Consider the following 18,378-nt stretch of genomic DNA (forward strand, 5'->3'; position numbering starts at 1 on the left):
ACCCGCCCGCTGCCTGCGGACCGAGCGCTCGGGCCGCCGCCGGGACCCCGGGACCTGCGAGAAGGGCCTCCCAGTCCCGAGCTGGGTCCCCCTCCCCACTTGTCCTCGCACACACACCGCTCCTTCCGATTGGCTCTGGCGCGCCGGGGGGGCGGGAGCAGTTTCACGCGGCGCTTGCGCCCATTGGCGAGCGGAGAAAGCTCGTGGCGGGGCGCGCGAGGAGGCCTCTGGAATTCGTAGTCTTCTTCCCGAGCGCGGCGTGGAGGGGCGGGGCGAGGCGCATTTGTGATGCTGATTGACTGGGGGTGTGCGCAGGGATGCGCGGCGGCGACGGCGCGCCGTAGGTGTCATGAGGAACATGGCGGCGGCCACGGGAGCCTGAGGGCGCTGGGGAGGCGCCGTGAGGTTTCCGTACAGCTCGAGCGCGCAGTTCCCTGCGCCGGGGTCTCTCACCGCGCGCGTCCTCCCGGGTGCCCGGGCGCGATGTGGAGGAGCTGCCTCCGGCTGCGGGGCCGGGGGCGCCGCCTCCTAAATTGGTCCCCGGGTGACCCCACCGCGTCCGCGAGGCTGGCGCTCGCCCCCCAGGCTCCGGCCCGGGCCTACGCGCCCCCGACAGGTGAGGCCTGGACGCGTTACCTTTGGGCCCGTGGCTCAGCCGGGCAGGACCGAGCTGTGGGTTTGGGCCGTGCAGTTGAGAGCGGGTGAGGCAGGGCCCAGGCGCAGACGTCGCTCGGGCGTGATGGGGGCCTGTACAGATGTAAAGGGGAGCCCAGGCAAGGCGGGGCGACCCGCGAAGTTGGGACACCGTACAGTGGCGTTTGGCCAAAACGTGTAGCGTTCCTCTCTTCAGTAAGGGAAGCAGGTCTCTTCCTCGTTTTTAGGAGAAATTCGGGCTCCAGATCAGGATTTCCAAGGTCACAGGGCAGAGGGCAGTGGCTGCACCCTCCTACCGCTTTGCGTCCCCGGTGCCCGGAGCAAGACCTGGCCCGGAGGGAGCCGCCTGCGCTCCATCGCACGCGCCCTCTCTGCGGGGCTCCACCACTCTGTCTTAATGACCTTGGAGAACTCTTGCCTTCTCTGGAACCTCTCCTGAGTGGGAGTTGTCACCATCCCCCCTTTGTCCACTAGGACCGTGGTGAAGCCTCAGAAACGGCAGTGGCTCTTTCACTGCTGCTGGAGAGAGACTTTAGGGTAAGAATAAGATTGACTCACTTCAATGAATGAAAAGTAATGACACTTGGCTGCCGTTCAGTTGGTTTTTCTGTGCTGGGACAAATTGCACAGTGGTCTTCAAAACTGATACGGTCCCTAGCTGAATGCTATTCACTGGCAAGTGCAGAAGGTTACATTATGCTGTCCAAACAATAGTTTATAATGACACATACTGTGATAAAGGAATTACAAAGAAGCCTGTAGGAACACAAAATAGCATCCATTTCCATCATAGGGGTTCAGGATCTAGAAAGGGTCTTGGACAAAAGGGCATTTTAAGTTGGGCCTTGACAGATGAACGAAAATTCAGTAGAGAGGAGGATGAATAGCAGGTAATTGCATGTCCAGAAGTGACAGCAAGGTGTGAGAGACCTGGCCGTAACACTGCCCACTTTAGGAAATTCAGAACTCTACAGGCAGTCTGGCACTGTAGCAGGAGTACAGATCTGGGATCTGGTGTTGGGTGAACCTGTGAGGATGGCGATCTGGGGCCCATAACTACTTTACTGTCTTCAGTGAATTGAAGTTCTGTGTTGCTCGTGAGGATCCTTTTGGCTGTTAAGTTCCATAATTTTATATAAATAGGGAAGGAGGTTGGGTGCAGCAGGGAGCCAAGTGACAGTCCTGGAGGTGGGGCATGAAGAGCCACTAAAGAGGAAGAAGAAATGGATGTGACATCGAGCACCTGCGTTCCAGCTACCAGGGTGAAAGAGGTGGGAGGTGGGAAGGTCACATGAGCCTTGAAGTTTGAGGTCAGCTTGAGCTTGGTGAGACCTCATCTGGAATAAGTGGGAGGGCATCCTGGGGAGACACGGTACAAGCATAAGGTACATATTAAGAAATTCACCAACTTGGCAAAAGCAAAGGGTTAATTTAGGTGAGTAACTTTGCTTTCCACCTGGTGGCACTTAATCTACCAAATTCTCTTCCTGTCCGTGACACACTTGTAGTTTATACTTTAGGCTCTAGGAATATGTGAATGAATGAACGAGTGAATGAATGAATGAATGAGGCACAGTGAGAAAGGGATACCTGCATCACTAAGGTCTTTGTGCTCTACAAAGAGCTTAACCAGTTGTGAGATTTTATGTCTTTGGAGTGGTGGAAGATTACATCTAAGTGGGTCCTTGATGAAGACTTTTACTGGCAAAATGATTGAACTTGGCCCCTTGGGAACGGCCATGCAATATTGAATGTTATCAAAAGGGGGAAGGGGGTCATGAAGGGGTCACTGAGTTGTTGGAGGAGGAGGTGGTGCAGCAGGGAGACCTACGTGAGGCTGTTGTGTCTCTCAAGCCCTGTACCATCTTGTCAGAGCTGTTGACTGTGTGGGGGAGGGGCTCGGATGAAGCAGCGTACTGACTGAATGCAAGCACCCAGGTCAAGGCTAGAAGCCCTGTCTCTACTCTTTACAAGTTGCTTATCACCTGAACAAGACATTGTGTGAGTCTTTACCACCTCAGAAGCATTTTCCTAGGGTGGTAGTATGGTCTGAGGAAGATTGTGTAGTCTTAATTCCAGAGGTCCAGCCTGCTTTTTTATGTCAAAAACATTTTATGGGAACAAAGCCATACTCATTCATTTGCCTATTCTCTGTAGCTACTGGCAGAGATGAGTAGTTGCAACAGAAAACTTTTGGTCCTCACAGCCTAGAATATTGACCGACTCTACAGACAAAGTTTAATAACCCTTACTCTAGATGAAGAGCAATTTGGAAAATAGTATATTGTATACTTGGCCAGGAAAAAAAAAATTAAGACTTTTTTATTTGTTTTGTTTTGGAGACATGACCCCATTGTATAGTCCAGGCTGGCCTTGAATTCACTGTGTAGCCCAGACTGGCACTGAGCTCCTGGCAGTCCTCCTGCCTCAGCCTCCCAAGTGCTGGGATTACAGGTGTGTGCCACCCCCCCCCCCTTTTTAAAGCCTCTTTGTCCAGACTGGTGTCAAATTTGTGGTCTGCCTCCCCAGTAGCTGGGATTATACGTGTGTGCCACAGCATCAGATATTGTGTGTGTGTGTGTGTGTGTGTGTGTGTGTGTGTGTGTTTAGGGGAGTTCTTGGGGATTGAACACAGCCTCACTTACACTAGCAAGAGTTCTAGCACTGAGTTATACCCACAGCCCTGGCCAGGATTTCTGAAACAGCTTTACTGAGCTATAATTTACTTACCATATAGTACACTCACTTAGTGTTAATCTGGTAGTTTTTTGTGTATTTACAGAGTTGTGCAATAATTACCACAATCAAGTGTAGAACATTTTTATCACACCTGAAAGAAGTCTGCACTTTTATCATGTGCTCTTACCCCTTCCGTCCCTGCTGCCCTAGGCAGCTCCTATTTTGCTTTCTTTCCTAATAGATGTCCCTGTTTGGGACATTTCAGTCTTTTTAACTGGCCTCTTTTACTTAGCGTGTTCCTAAGGTTTATTCATGTTGTATCATATATCAGTATTTCATTCTTTTTTGAATAACATTCTATTTTATGGATATACCACATTTTACTTGTCCATCCATTGATGGACATGTGAGTTGTGTCTGTCCTTTGCTTATTATGAATAGTCCTGCTGTAAACATTTGTGAACAAGTTTTTGTAGTGGCTGTTATCTTTTATTTTTCTTGAGTGTATTTACCTAAGAGTAGAATTGTGTCAAATAGTAACAGTTTTGAATTTTTGGAGGACCTGCCAGACTTCCGTGGTGGTTGTACCATTTTAGATTTCCACCAGCAGGGTGTTAGGGTTCCAGTTTTTCTACATCTTTACCAACACCTGTTATAATCTGTCTTTTATTATTATAGCTATACTAAAAGGTGTAAAGTGGTGTCTCGTGTTTTTTTTAAAGATTGATTACAAGCCTTTATCAAAATTTAAAATTTGAACATTTCATTTCTTACTGTTCACAGGCTCTGCAAATTTGGGCAGTATTTTTTGCTCATGGTTTTTAAAAATTATATTTTATTGGTGCATATTAATTTTACAATATTTTGGGTTTCAATGTGGAATTTTCATACATGCTCACTGTGGTGATGAATGCTATTGTGCATTTTTTCATGTACTGATTACCCATTTGTGTATTCCCTTTGACATGTCTATTCAGATCTTTTGGTCATTTTAAATTGTATTGTTTCTCTTCTTATTGAGCTGAAGGAGTACTTTATATATTTGCATTCTTTTTTTTTTTTTGGTTTTTGGTTTTTCTCCGGTACCGGGAACCGAACTCACGACCTTGCGCTTGCCAGGCAGGCGCTTTTGCCGCTGAGCTAAATCCCCAGCCCCTAGTACTTTATATATTTGGACCAAAGGATTTTGATACCTGAAAACTGTTCCAAGCGGCTCCAGGATTACAGACAGAGGGATGCCCAGCATTAGAATTTGGATTTAAGGTTTAAGGCCCACCAGATGGCACTGTTTTAAAAGATAAAGGTGTTGAGCCAGCTCCTAGCACTTCCTCTTCTTGGTGCATGCTGGGAGGTGTAGTTCTTGAGGTTTTTTGAGATCTAAAGAAAAGGCCAGCCTAGAGACTGTGACTAGCAGAAAGAGCTGGTCCGTAAAGACTGGGACAGCGCTGGGTCGCTGGGTGTGTAATCCCAGCTGCTTGGGAGGCTGAGGAAGGAGAATCGCCAAGTTCGAGTACAACCTGGACAATTTAGTGAGAGCCTGTCTCAGAATTTTTAAAAGCAGAGGATGTATGGCTCAGTGGCAGATCACTTGGCTAGCACATGTGAGACCCTTAGCTTAACCCCCGGTACTGGGCAGAAGGGGGAAAGAGATGTGAAAAGTATTGTATTTAAAAAGCTTGTCCTAAGAAAACAGGCTGGATAAGCAAAGAACAACTTCTAAAAGCTTCCCCTGTGAAAAGTGTTATGTGGAAAATTAGTGTCCTTTACGTCTCTTTTCCCTGTGAAGGTGCTTCAGTACATATACAGAAACAAGCAATTCTCTTTGCCACTTCTTGCAGTCCTCCTCTCCTGGTTCCCCCCTCCAGGGATTGAACTAGACCTTTATGAGAGGAACTGACATGCTATGGAAAACATAAAAATATCTTTAGAGCTGGGTGTGGTGGCACATAGCTATAATCTCAGTGCTGTAAGAGGCTGAGGCAGGCAGATCACATGTTCGAGCCTAGCCTAGCCAACTTAGTGAGACCTTTTCTCACAATAAAAAAGGGCTAAGAATTTTTCCCTCTTCTTGAAAGAAATGTTTAGAGTTGACTACATAAGCAAGGTGGCTAATTAGGTTAATTACACGTGAGCACTGGTTTCTCCCTCACTTCTTCTTTGAGGCATCAGAGTCTTGCCTGAAAAGGATCTGGCTTCACCCTATTGGGACATCAATTTTATTTTATTTTATTTTATTTTATTTTTTTTGGGACATCAATTTTAGATTCAGCACATTGTGCCGGCCTAGGGGTAGTACAGGGTAGGGTGGGTTGCGGGGTAAGTGCCTTGATGTAAAAGCAGAGGATATGAGAAATCTCTCAGGTCACATAGTCTGCAGCTCTGGAAGCTCCTGATAGACTTGCCCTTGGGCTTGGTTTCTGGGGCAGGCATGACCAGCATGTCCTGTTCCTCTTCATCCTTGGAGAGTGGAGGCCCCCTCCCTCCAGCTTTAATCAGAAGCTGTTGATTACTGTAGAGCAGGGCAGACCTTGAATGGGTGGTAGGAAATCAAGCCAATCAATCAGCATTAGCAGCAACGATACAAGCTGGTCTTGTCGCCTCCTGAGCCCTCTTGGCATTATTTTAAACTGCTTTCTGAAAAATCTATCTTACAGAAAGGAAGAGGTTTTATCAGAATGTCAGCATCACACAGGGTGAAGGTGAGTCTCTGAAATTTTGACTCTTTTCTTTCTTTCTTTCTCTCTTTCTTTCTTTCTTTCTTTCTGTGAATGGTGGGAAACATTTTTCATGTCCAGCCAGTTCAGTGGGGGGATTATCCTTTGCACTTTTGTCAGATGTTTCTATAAGGTACTTGCTTGTCTTTGTCTGCACCAATTCAAGTGGCTAAATATAGGAATGGTCACTCAATTCTACTTCACAATCCCTGAAAGTTTTTCATTTGCTCTTTCAAGGTGGCTTTGAGATAAACCTGGACCACAGAAAGCTGAAAACTCCCCAAGCCAAGCTCTTTACCGTCCCCAGCGAGGCCCTGGCCATTGCAGTGGCCACTGAATGGGACTCCCAGCACGATACCATCAAGTTCTACACCATGCACTTGGTAAACAAATTCACAGTGCAGACTTACCCTCTGATACCTGCCAGAGGCTTCCTAGGCGACCTGGCAAAAATTTTGACTCTTCCGAACTGTGACAAGGCCCGGGGGCCTGGGGGTGGGGGTAGGTGGGTTCCTGTCCTACTTACCAGCTCTTAGTCATGGAATGGTCAAGCTCCTTTTTTGTCTGGCCTGGCCACCAGCAGTTTGCTTGTGCTAGGTGACTGGTTCCTGGTCTCAGGACAGACATCATCTTTCTCACTGCCCACTTCTCTTTCAGTTACAGCAGCTGGTCATTCGTTTCATCCAACTTAGACAATTTGCAATGGTCTGTTTTATGTTTGCACGTTACTGTTAGTCTCTTCCACTGCCTGGTGAGCAACAGAAGGGCAGGGGCCACGTCTGCTTTACTCGCCGGTCCCGGCAGAGAGTTCAAATGGTGCTCAGTAAATATTGGTTGGATGCAGGAACCACGGAGCCAGATGGGTAAGGTGAGGAAGACTGTCGAGCTGGCCCGACCCTCATGTAGGAGGCTCACTGAGGCACCAGGGCACAGAGTGGAGGAACAGGTCAGCCAGAGTCTTCAGGTTCAGATTCCAGAGCCGTGGTAGCAAACCTCTGGCACACATGCTGCAGCGGGCACACAGAGCCCTCTCTGTCAGCACATGAACCAAGTGGGCCCAGCAGCCGAGCATCAGATAACAGTTGCTTTTTCCAAACTAAAACCTCAGTACTCAGGTTTAATTGTGGTGTTGGCATTTTCTGATAAATAGGTTTGGGGTTGCCGTTTGGGGACTCGGTCTCTAAACGGTTCGCCATCACTGCTCTAAGCCTGCACACTGCGGCCTTCAGCAAGTTGCTACCTGTTCTTAGTTCTGTGCCCCGATCTGCAAAAGGTGAACGATGAACAGTTGTGGTCAGGGTTAGGTGAGGAAACACACAAAAGCCCTTGATGTAGCACAGGCTGGGTACTCAGTCAGCACCGGAGCTAGTTGCTCTCATCCTGGTCATTGCTGTGCTCAGCCTGGACCCACAGACCCAAGCAGCTTCCTACAACTTCACAGCCTACTGCAGCGCTGCCTACTCCTGAACTATCCAATAAAATTAGAGTGATTAGGTCTACAAACTAACAGAGTAACAGTAGAAACCTATTCTTGACAAGGCAGGTCAGGAAACATAATCTTGATCCGAGATTGGACTACTTGTTTCCTTGTGTTTTAAACTGTTAAGGGAGCCAGCTGGTAAAACTTGGAGTTCCCTGAGTGCCGCATATTTTATTAACTGTATTAGCAGGTACTTTTTACCTCTCTGGGGGCCTGTTTCCACATCTCTGGAAATGGAAATAATGGTGCCTGCTCCACAGTGGTGTCGTGAGGATTAAGTGAAGGACAGCAGACGTGCTATAAAAAGACAGAGACTTCGGGGCCGTTCACTCACCCAGGACTGCTGTGGGAGCTCCTTAAGTCCCAGGAGCATCCACAGACCCTCAGGCGTGCAGCCTGGCTCTGAAGACACCGGGCTGTGGACCCAGGCTTCTGCGTGCCGTCTGGTTCCTGACCTGTGACTGGCTGCAGTACCCTCAAAACAGGGCTTTGCGAGGAGCCCACCAGGTGGTGATGGGCACTTTCTGCCTTTGATTCAGACTACACTGTGCAACACCTCCTTGGACAACCCAACTCAGCGCAGCAAGGATCAGGTGATTCGGGCAGCTGTGAAGTTTCTGGACACTGACACCGTCTGGTAATTGACATTTAGATAAGCAGTCCCCTTTGACAGAGCGAGTCCCTTGGGCTATTTGCCACGCACACCCAGGGAGAACTCTGTGGGAGAAGAGGCAGACGTGCTTCTGTGACCTCAAGGTAGGGAAGGCAGCCTCCTTGACATTGGCACCTAGATGCTGTAGTCCCTGGGAGGAAGCCTGCTCGGTCTTCCAGAGCACAGTGTTGTCTGCAGGTGGGCGTGGGCTGGGGTGGGCTGACGTGGAGGTATATACCGCTCATGCATGCACCTGGACCACAGGGCCAGCAGAGCCTCCTACCTGAGTTCTGGCATGTTCTCATTCACAGATGGTGGTAGTCAGGAGCTGGCCTCTTCCCACTCTGAATTATCCCCTTGGGTCTGTATTCTTTGGCTCATTGGTTAGTGATATGGAAGGAACATTGAAGAAGCAGCTGCACTGGTTAGGCAGCCTTGTACCCTCTGACCCTAATCTCAGGGATGAGATGACAGGAAATCAGCACAGGTGCTCTGGGAAGGGGTCACCCATGGTGCTGATTTTGAGGTTCCTGTTAGAAAGCTCATTCCCTTTATGCTAGGGGTAACTTACTTGCAGGGAACAGAAACCCATTCAATCTAGTTCAGGCGCAAAAGAGTTTCTTGGAAACTATACAAGGCTCTTGAGAGAAAATGGAAGAAGTCAGACCACCAGGGATAAAAGCTGGAAGACTGGGACGCCAGAGCCCCCCCCTCCCGCCATCCCCCCATGTGGGACGATGTAGAAAGACGAAAATGGCACAGCCTGGTTTGTAGATTGGCCCCCTCAAGTCAGGCATCTAGGCCAACAGGTAGGTGGGTTCCTACACGATAGAGAGGCCATGTGGTCTGTAGCTGAGAACGTGTCTTGGGAAGGATGAGGGCACAGATGCCATTATTAAGCTTCTGGCCCAGTGTTCACGTCCAGCGGGTGTCGATTCCAGGATGTGGTTATTACCTTGCATCTGCTTTCAAACCGCACTAATGTAGTGCTACAGGTTTGGACTTGTCACATGTTGGGGGACATTTAGGACAGTGGTTTGCTTTGTAAGAAAAGTTCTTTGGGTTTTGATTTGTTTTCTTGAGGCAAGATGGCATTATGTAGTTCAGGCTGGCTTTAATCTCACTGTGAATCCAGGCCTCCAATTTATAGTGATCCTCCTGCCTCAGCTTGCAGCAGTCCTCCTCCCAATTGCTGGAGTTACAGGTGAGGCCACCACACCTGGCAGGACAGTGGTTTGAGAACCCAAGCTGAATTCAGATGCTCTTGGAAGGTTTGTTAAAACTCAGGTGGCCAGGCCCTACCCGCAGAGGTTTTGATTCCTGTAGGTGTGGGATGTGGCCTGAGAGTGTGTCTTGCTGATAAGTCTCCAGGTGAGACCCATGCCACAAACCTCAAGACCATACTTTGAGAACCAGGGGTAAGACTAGGGGTGGTGAGAAGGTTTTTACTGTTGCCTTTTGTGTTTTTCCTTTTCTATCACTAAATGAAAGAATTGTTCTATTTTATTAATGAAGGTGATTTTTACCTTGAATTAGCTACAGAGTAGAAGAGCCAGAGACATTAGTGGAACTTCAGAAGAACGAGTGGGATCCAATCATAGAATGGGCTGAGAAGAGGTAAGATGTACAGCCCTGCAAGAAATCATGGAGTGGACTAGGTATTGGGTGGTGTGCTGGAGCCAGGGGGTTACCTGGACACTTACAACCCTTAGCTAGCCACGCTGAGTTCAGAGCACCCTTGGGATTTGGCTCACCTCACATATTTGAGGATAAGTTCACTTGGTAAAAGTGTGCCTCAAATAAAATAAATAAATAAATGAAAATGCTCCTCAAATTTAGTACTGTCACCATGCATCTACTACTCGTGTACACTCTACTGAGCAGTTATGTGTCCTCAGAAGCACCGTAGGCTTCGGGCCCTCTTCCTCCAGTGGGTCAGAGCAGCAGTTAGTTTGAATCCCAGCTCTGCCAGGTCAGTTGGGTGACTGGTCTACTAAGCTGATCTCTCTGAGCTTTAGTTTCCTTGTCTGTAAATGGGACTAATCATTCTTGCCTCTCCGGGTATTGAGGAGTAAACAAATAAATCCATATAGTGCTTAGCATTCTGCGCAATACACAGTAAATACTCCAATTCTGGCAATTATTTTTAATCTTCATCACAGTTACCTTACTATTAAATAAAATCACAAAACAGCATGTAAGATATGTATGCACATGGAGAGAAGTCAGAATAGCTTTCTGCAATATCCATATCCTATGGGTATGTGGTTTTTACAAATTGATGGTACCCGATGTACCATCAGTGTACATGGTGAAATAAAGTAGTGGCGAAATAAATTTCATTTTATTTTATTCCAAGGGAAATGTGGAAGGGATGGCTTTCATGGCACTGCCTTGTCCACAGCACTCTTGTAAGCTTACCTGGAGTCCTGGATACTTCTTTGGTATGGCATGTATCACAGAAGTGCTGTCCGTCGGTCTGGCCTGCTCATTGCGCTGCCTGTTTCCTGAGTGCTCACAGTGGGCCGGGCGGCCTTTCCTCAAAGGAAAAGGCAGAGCTAGTGCTTTCCAGGGTCAGAGAAAAATATAACTCCTGCAATATTTTGTGCAAAATACCAAGATGCAATGACATTTTGGAACCTTCTGAAATAAAACCGATTTACGTTCCTGGAGATCTTCGCTATGATTCAGCATCATCAAGTTCTTGTGGCATTCAGATAGCCCATCCTTAATAGTTTACAGAAAAATGCAGTTATTTCCTACATTCACTTTATACTATTAGGAATTTCACTGTGGATGTTTTTAAACCAATAGGAAAAAAATCAATGATACATAAAAATTACAAAAAGTATTTTTACCTCATCATGTGTGTTTTTCTTGTGTCTTTATAGTTATTAAATTTTTTTTGCAGTGCTAATGAGGGAACCTTGAGCATACTAGCCAAGCAGTCTATCGTTAAGCCATGCCCCAACCCCTAGTTATGCTTTCACATGTATCTTTTCTCAAAGCCAACTCATGTCCCAGAGACCGGAGACTAAAACCAATGGTAGAACCTTAATAAATATTTGAAAAAACAATTGAGGGGACATACAAACATTCTAAAAAAAATAATATTTAGAAGAAATCTTTCATGGTCTCAAATGGGGAAAACTTTTTTAAAAGATATAAAAAGCAAATTACCCACGCTTTTGATAGCAGTTCCAGGGAAGTGACTTAGCATTTCAGGCAGTTACATATAATGGAGCCCCATTCCCAGGATTCAGAAGTTCACTGAGGGCAGTTTTCTTGCTCCTTTGGAGGTTAGAGAATTAGGTCAAGAGGCCACTGGCAATGGCAGTTGCTTCCAGAGCCCCCAAGACTAGCTCCTGGGGCACATACCCTGAAGGGGTACACATTTATGCTCAGCAGTGTGTGCTCCCGGGACATGTCACAGCCTTTTCCTTTCAGGTATGGCGTGGAGATCGGCTCCTCCACCAGCATAATGGGACCTAGCATCCCTGACAAGACCCGGGAGGTGCTTGTCAGCCACCTGGCATCTTACAATATGTGGGCTCTGCAAGGTACACACTGTGGGCTTGGGCAGGTGTGATACAAGTGGGCACTCCCCCTGCCAGAGTGCTGTGAGCATGAAAGCTGGCCGGCTCTGATGGCAACCCTTTTAGCCAGCACTCCAGACAGAAAATTGGGTTTGTCCTCTTCAGACGTGTCAAGATCATGCATGCCTCACTGGCCTGGTCCAGCTCACCTGTGAAACAATCAGTGGGCGGAGGTTTGGAGGGATGCTCTGATTGGCCAAGTTGAGGTCATGTGGCTACCCAGCAAAGGTCAGAGGCAGGTCACTCCGAGGAAAGCCAGAGTGCTCATCTAGAAGAGTAAGATCAAACCTCGGGTGTGCCCTAGGACTGTCTCCCCATCCTGGGGTCTTTGCCCACTCACTCATCTATGAGGGGTGCAAGCACTCACATGGGAAAGGTTGTAGCAGCTGCGCTGTCTCAGGTCCTGACTTCGTTTGTGTCCCCACAGGGATTGAGTTTGTGGTGGCCCAGCTCAAGTCCATGGTGCTAACCTTGGGCCTGATGGACCTGCGCCTGACGGTGGAACAGGCTGTGTTGCTGTCACGCTTGGAGGAGGAGTACCAGGTGAGACGGTGCACCTCAGTCCCTGCCGCACCCTTCCAGGCCCATACGATAGCCAACCTATCTGAAATATTTTTATGTAAATTTGATCTTAATTATTTTTGTATACATACAGAAACCAAAATTAAAGATCAATAGTATTGTCGAGGCTGGGGATATAGGCCGGTGGTACATTGCTTGTTTGCCATGTTCAAGGGCTGGATTTCTTCTCCAGTAATGCAAAAACTTTTTTTTTAGTTAAATTGAGGCTGGGAGTGGAGTTCTGTGGTAGAGCACTTGCCTCACATGCATGAGGCCCTGAGTTAAGAAGGGTGCTCAGCGCTACTCCCCTCAACCCCTTACCTGTGCATTCTGATCAGGTGGGGGCTGTGGTCATCATTTTACACGGGAGGAAACTGAGGCAGTAGGTCCTACCTCTGGGAAATATTCCAGCTGGGGTTTGAAGCCAGGTCTGGGGGCATCTAGGGCCAAGGCTTTCAGTCCCCACTCTGCACTTTAAGGTGTGTGAGCAGATAAAGAGGATTTGGGCCTAGTAAGTTGCAGAACAAGCCCTGGGGTAACAGAGGACCTGCCTGTGCTCTTAAGTCAGCCATGCACTTGAACTCCGACACTTCATATGGTTGGCAGCGGAGCATGGGGGCAGCTGCTGTTTGTACACAAGTTTTGATTTGGAGGGCTCAGCATTAAAACACTTGTTTGCATTTTGTAACTTGAAAATTATGGCAGTCCTTATACTCTTTTTGTTGTTGATGTTGTTGTTATTCCTCTAAACCCAGAGGTTAATTGCTGTTATTATTATGTGGTCCCAGTATGATAAAAACCTTTTTGGAATGTTTAGTCTTCTATTTGGAAAAATGCCAGGGGAAAAAACTTCCTGTACAGCAGAGGAGGCTGGCCATTCTCTGGGTGTCAGAACAAATTTCATGGGAAGGGGATAACTTGTGGGGTGTCAGCGCAGGAAATCTGGCTTTGGTCTGGGCTCTGCTTTTAACAGTGGGACCCAAGCCAAGCTATCATCCTCTGAACTCTGGCTTTGATCCTGCAGAAAGTAAGGAATAACCTGGATTATGGATGGGATGGTATAAATTGAAGGTGAAAACACACTTCAGCTGACTTATTACAGATGTGTGTATTGAGACTGGGCTGCAAGAAGTGCAGATAAGCTGGGCGTGCTGGCACACGTCTGTAATCCCAGCACTTGGGAAGCTGAAGCAGGAAGATCGTTGTGAGGTCAAGGTCAGCCTAGGCTACAAAGTGAGCTAGCTCAGGGCCAGCCTGAACTGCAAGTGAGACCCTGTCTCAGAAAGACAAAAAAAAAAAAGAAGTGCAGATAGCTGTGTGGCATGGTAGATTCTGAGTTCCTGGGTGTGCCGGGGCAGCCAAGTCTGACCTTCTGAGAAGGCCCCTGCTGGGCAGGAGCCAGCAGGGTCAGGTTGGAGTTGCACTGACGTCCCAGTAGCCACAGTGTGTCGAGGGGTTCCTCCCTCTTGTTTTCAGAGTCCTGGAGAGAGACTGCAGCCTGGCCCCAGCATATAAAGCAGAAGCCTCTGTAGTACTGCTATTCCACCAGGAGTTAGAATAGAACTGATATGCACCTTTGCTTATTTATTTTACCCACATGGGGAGCACTTGCAGCCCACCTGTAGAGAAAGTTTGCAAGCCACCCCGTGCTAGGTTCTTTGTACAAAGTAGGAGATGAGCGAAGCCATATGATTCAGGCTCCCTCAGTGAACACGAGTGCTTTTGGTCCCCAGCCTGCCCAGCAGTGGGCAGCCATTGGCCCTGGCCTGGACACACTCTTCCTGGATCAGCCAGGCTCCAGAGAGTACAGGTGCCTGCTCTAGCCACCTGGACCCCCACGTCTGTCCCCTTTGTGTGTATCTCACCTGTGTTGGCAAGATCCAAGCTGACTTCTTCAGTCTAGCGTTGGGAATGGAGTGTGGCTCTGGTCAGCAGCTAGCTCAGCACTTGCCCAGCAGCTAGCTTGTCTTGTCCTCTCCTCAGATCCAGAAGTGGGGCAATATCGAATGGGCCCATGACTATGAGCTCCAGGAGCTGCGGGCCCGCACCGCTGCTGGCACCCTCTTTGTCCACCTCTGCTCAGAGAACACCACGGTCAAGCACAAGCTTCTGCAGGAGTGAGGCCTGTGCTGTGCATGCCAGCTGGATGGACTCTGCACAGCCACAGCTTCCTTTCCCTGGGGCTTTCCTGGTCTGTGGGGCTTCCTTGACTTGCAGAGCTGCCTTGGCTTGCAACTATGGGCCTCCCCTGACCTGCAGGGCTTGGCCTTGCATAGCATTTCCCTGAGGTGCCCCTGATACAGTGTGGCCGTCTAGAGGTCAGCCTGATTCCAACCCAGGTACCCCTGGCCTGGCCAGCATCAAATGCGGGGGACGAGTTGTACAAATGTCTTTCTCTTGACCCTGATGGTATTAAATATTGCTCCACCCTGGAAATGTGTCAAGTCCCTTTTTCATGGGTGCCTCTGTGTTTCCCCATTCTTGTTTTGCCTGGGTTTTGTCACCAAGGTTGAACAGCTTATCTCCCAGGCACATTCTGATATCTGCTGCCCATGGTAGGAAACCTCACGCTGGGGAAACAATCATGTCACCAGCAGACAACTCTATTTGTGTCTTCAGCCTCTGCCTGGAGGGCTTTTTTTCCCTGGTTTTTCATCAAACAATCTTTTGAAAGCGAGTCCTTGGTCTAAGCTGGTTGTTTCTGTTTGTTCCTGCTGTTCTTGGAAAAAATGAATTACTCTTGAAAATAGAAAATATAAGTTGTTTCTGGTTTAGAAGCCCTGGCAGGCCTGCCAAGGTCACCTAAAATGTATTGCTGTAATTTGAATCTGGAATCTAAATGTTTGTTCCTCAGAGTGGTGCTGTTGGGAGGTATTGGAACCTTTAAGACACAGGGCCATGTGGGAGGTTTTTAGGTGATTTGGGATGTAACCTCAAAGGGGATTATAGGACTACAGCTCCTTCTGCTTGCTCTCTTTTGCTTTCTGGCCACGAAGCGGACTGTTTTGCTTTACTACATACTTTTATCATGATGTGTCCCTCACCACAGTCCTCAGGTCAGCAGGGGCCATACCTGGTCATGGACTGAACCCTCTGAAACTGTGAACCAAAATAAAACGTTTTTTTCTCTTTATGAGTTGATACGTCAAGTGTTCGTTATAGTGACAGAAAGCTAATATATGCACATTTCTACTCATCTTCCACACGGCAGTCCTGAGACTCCTTCCATCCTGGCCACCTCCACCGTCCTGGCAGTTAGGGGCTGCCTCCTGGTGCCAGGCTCAGTGGAACGGCAGTGGGGAGAGTGGTTCTTTGACAATACTGGGGACTGAACCCAGGGACTTCACACTGAGCTATCTCTGCAGCCCTTTTTAAATGTTATTTTGAGACAGTCTCACTAAGTTGCCCAGGTTGGACTCAGACTTACAGTCCTCCTGCTCAGCTTCCTAGAATGCTGGGATTACATGTGTGTGCCAACACACCCAGATATCAAAGGCTTTCTGAGGTCCGTGCCCTCCCACACCTGAGTGACAGGATGGCATCACTCCACTCATGGGACACTAACCACATACCAGGTACCTTTTTCACACTTCCTATGTCCTGTCTTTCTGAACCCCTTGATGGTACTCTTGAGGAGTTACTCTCATAGTTAAGATGCCCCCTCTGCACCCTTAAATTCTGGAGTAGACTCAAGTCCCTGCAGCCAAGCTCTAAGCCAAAGGTGGCCACAACCTCTGCCCTGGAGGGCATGCCCCTGCGTGGTAGTGGCAGCTGCAACCTCTTGGGCTTTCCCGTCCTCAGCACCCAGAAGGGAGGGTTGGGCCCACGTGTGCAGCCTGCCCTAGGCGTGGCTGAGGGAACAGCCCTGACCACGTGTGCTGTTTGGTCACAGATACGTCTAGCCGACTGCTAGCCCCTTGGGAGCCACTCTTGTAGAGCTGCCAGGGATCTGCTGTTTCTTTTCATCTTTTCCCCTGTTCATACATGAATGTACATTCTCAATTTTTCTTTCTTTTTTTACTCTACATTTGAAACTTCCTCCTGGGTAGGGAGGGGAAGAATGGTGTTTAAGGAGACATGGATTGAGGAACTGTCAATAATTCTGTCCTGAGGCAGCCAGTGAATGTGTCCACTTCCTCATGGGGGCTCACACTGCATTTGGGAAGGGACCCTCTGGCTGACATGTATCTAATCCAAATCCCCGCACTCCAGGTTGTCCAGCTCGCTCTGCATGTGGTCGATGTATTGATTGATCTCCTTCACTCGCCTGCGGTTCCTCATGACCTCATCCTTGTGAATCTGGGGAGTGAAAGCAAAGCCCACTGCTTTCAATCAGATTACTGTCCTTTTGGGTTAATATCTTTTACTGAGGCCAGTTTGAGGGAAAAGAGATTGTTCTGTGAACTCGCCAGCGTTTTTGTGCTCATTGATTCCAGAGCCTACTCAGTCTGTGGATCTATTTGAGATTCTGTGGATCTGTTTCATCACCCAGTGATGAGGCATGTGGGTGTGAACGTTTCCAGCCAGCAACACTGAGTCTACACTGTGGAATTTTACAAACCTTACCTTTCTTTCCTTATTGAAAATAGTGTGCACTATCTAGGGAAGATTTTCCCATTCTTTCTGGCTGATACCTAGAGGAATGGGCCCCGCCAGCGAGGATGGGTTGGCATTTACTCACCTTGTCTATTAAATGTGTACACCAAGAGTTGATCCTGGTCACCAGCTCATCTTCCCTATTGTCAATCTTCAGGAGGTGGATGTCATGGGATGCCCCAACAGCATTAACAATCGTGTCTTTGTCAACAAAAAGCTGGTGAGTGAGAAGGCCCAAGTGAGATCGTGTATGTCATTACACCCTAAGCACAAAGTCAGGGAGCAGAATAGAAGGACTCCTGGGAATCCTCTGGCTGTGCAGGCTGTGCCGGGTGGAGAACCCATCTTTGTATTGGTACGCTTTGTGCCAGCTCTGTTCAGGTGACAGCCACCTCTCTAACCCAAGCAGCGGCAGGTGTTACTCTTCAGTCCTCACTGGGAGCGTGTTTTCTCCAGGGGGAAAGCAGATGGCTGCCCAGGGTGAGCTCACTCAGGACATCTGTTCTCACAAGGCCTCCCTCGACAGTTTGCAAGTCTGACTTGCTCTAAATCCCTACCAGGCAGGTGGCAGATGCAAGGCTGGCCATGGGTCTGACAGCTGCTTTGAGGACCACAGGCTGCAGACCAATGGGTGCCCACCCCATGTTTGGCTCTTCACTGCCTCTCGTGGCACCAAGATCAAACCTTAGGGTCCGCCTGGGGGTCTCCTACCTTTCCATGCTCCTGACCTTGCTTGCTGCCTTGTAAAAAAGCTGTTCAAAGCAACCACCCTGTAGGAGGCCTTTCTGGTTCTAAGTATTGACACTGTGGCTGTCTGTGCCTGAAAATTTTCATTTCCCAGAGTGGAAGAAAGCTGGTGAAGCATTTAGCAGCCAGTTGCTTCCACATTGAATTGGGGGTACTTTGTAATGGAAAGATTAGCGAAGGACCTAACTTTTATGTTGTAGAGAAGATAGCACGTGGGATGCGTGCAGACAGAGCATCCCATCTGAAATGCTTGGGAATGGAAATGCATTTCAGATTTCACCAGTTTTTGGATTCTGGAGTATTTGCATAAACTTTTTGAGCATTCCTAATTGGAAAATCTGAACTGTTCAAAACCCATTTCAGGTTTTTGGATCAAGGATGCTCAACCTATATTTGATTTTTGTTTTTCTATAGTCACAGTTAATTTAATGGTCTCTAAAAGACTATATTCAAAAAAAAAAAAAATAAAAGACTATGTTCTGTGGCATCTTGAGATGTTTCTGTTTCTTTCAGAAAATTATTATTTGGTCAAACACAGTTGGGAAGCACGGCATCACCCCATTATGTGAAGGTTTTCAGTACTTCCTAGAAAGTGAGGTGTAGCTGATCTTAAACCCAGTAGAAAACATCCCACTCCTCAGAGTTTGAATATGTAGAAAATGGCTTCAAAGGGTTGAGAAGCAACAAAAACCGAGGTCA

The 18,378-nt window shown here is 48.0% G+C and overlaps 2 protein-coding genes across 2 annotated transcripts in view; one reads left to right on the forward strand and one right to left on the reverse strand.

Moving 5' to 3' along the window:
- The first annotated feature begins 292 nt into the window (after positions 1-292).
- Atpaf2 (ATP synthase mitochondrial F1 complex assembly factor 2) lies at positions 293-15,469 on the forward strand. Its single transcript, XM_005402289.2, has 8 exons — positions 293-616; positions 5,988-6,032; positions 6,285-6,430; positions 8,067-8,164; positions 9,716-9,796; positions 11,627-11,739; positions 12,203-12,318; positions 14,320-15,469. The coding sequence occupies exons 1-8, from the start codon at positions 484-486 to the stop codon at positions 14,455-14,457; spliced, it is 870 nt and encodes a 289-aa protein (XP_005402346.2). The 5' UTR covers positions 293-483; the 3' UTR covers positions 14,458-15,469.
- Positions 15,470-16,334: 865 nt separating this feature from the next.
- The window catches only part of LOC102004703 (leucine-rich repeat-containing protein 48), a gene marked incomplete in the record, with an annotated part of 33,547 nt that continues 31,503 nt past the window's right edge, over positions 16,335-18,378 (reverse strand). Inside the window, 2 exon segments of the mRNA XM_013503219.1 lie at positions 16,335-16,635; positions 17,018-17,149. Of these exon segments, the coding sequence (XP_013358673.1) occupies positions 16,525-16,635; positions 17,018-17,149 (243 nt within the window).

The sequence above is a fragment of the Chinchilla lanigera genome, unplaced genomic scaffold (assembly GCF_000276665.1).
Source record: "Chinchilla lanigera isolate Chin_1 unplaced genomic scaffold, ChiLan1.0 scaffold00077, whole genome shotgun sequence".
Taxonomy (NCBI): domain Eukaryota; kingdom Metazoa; phylum Chordata; class Mammalia; order Rodentia; family Chinchillidae; genus Chinchilla; species Chinchilla lanigera.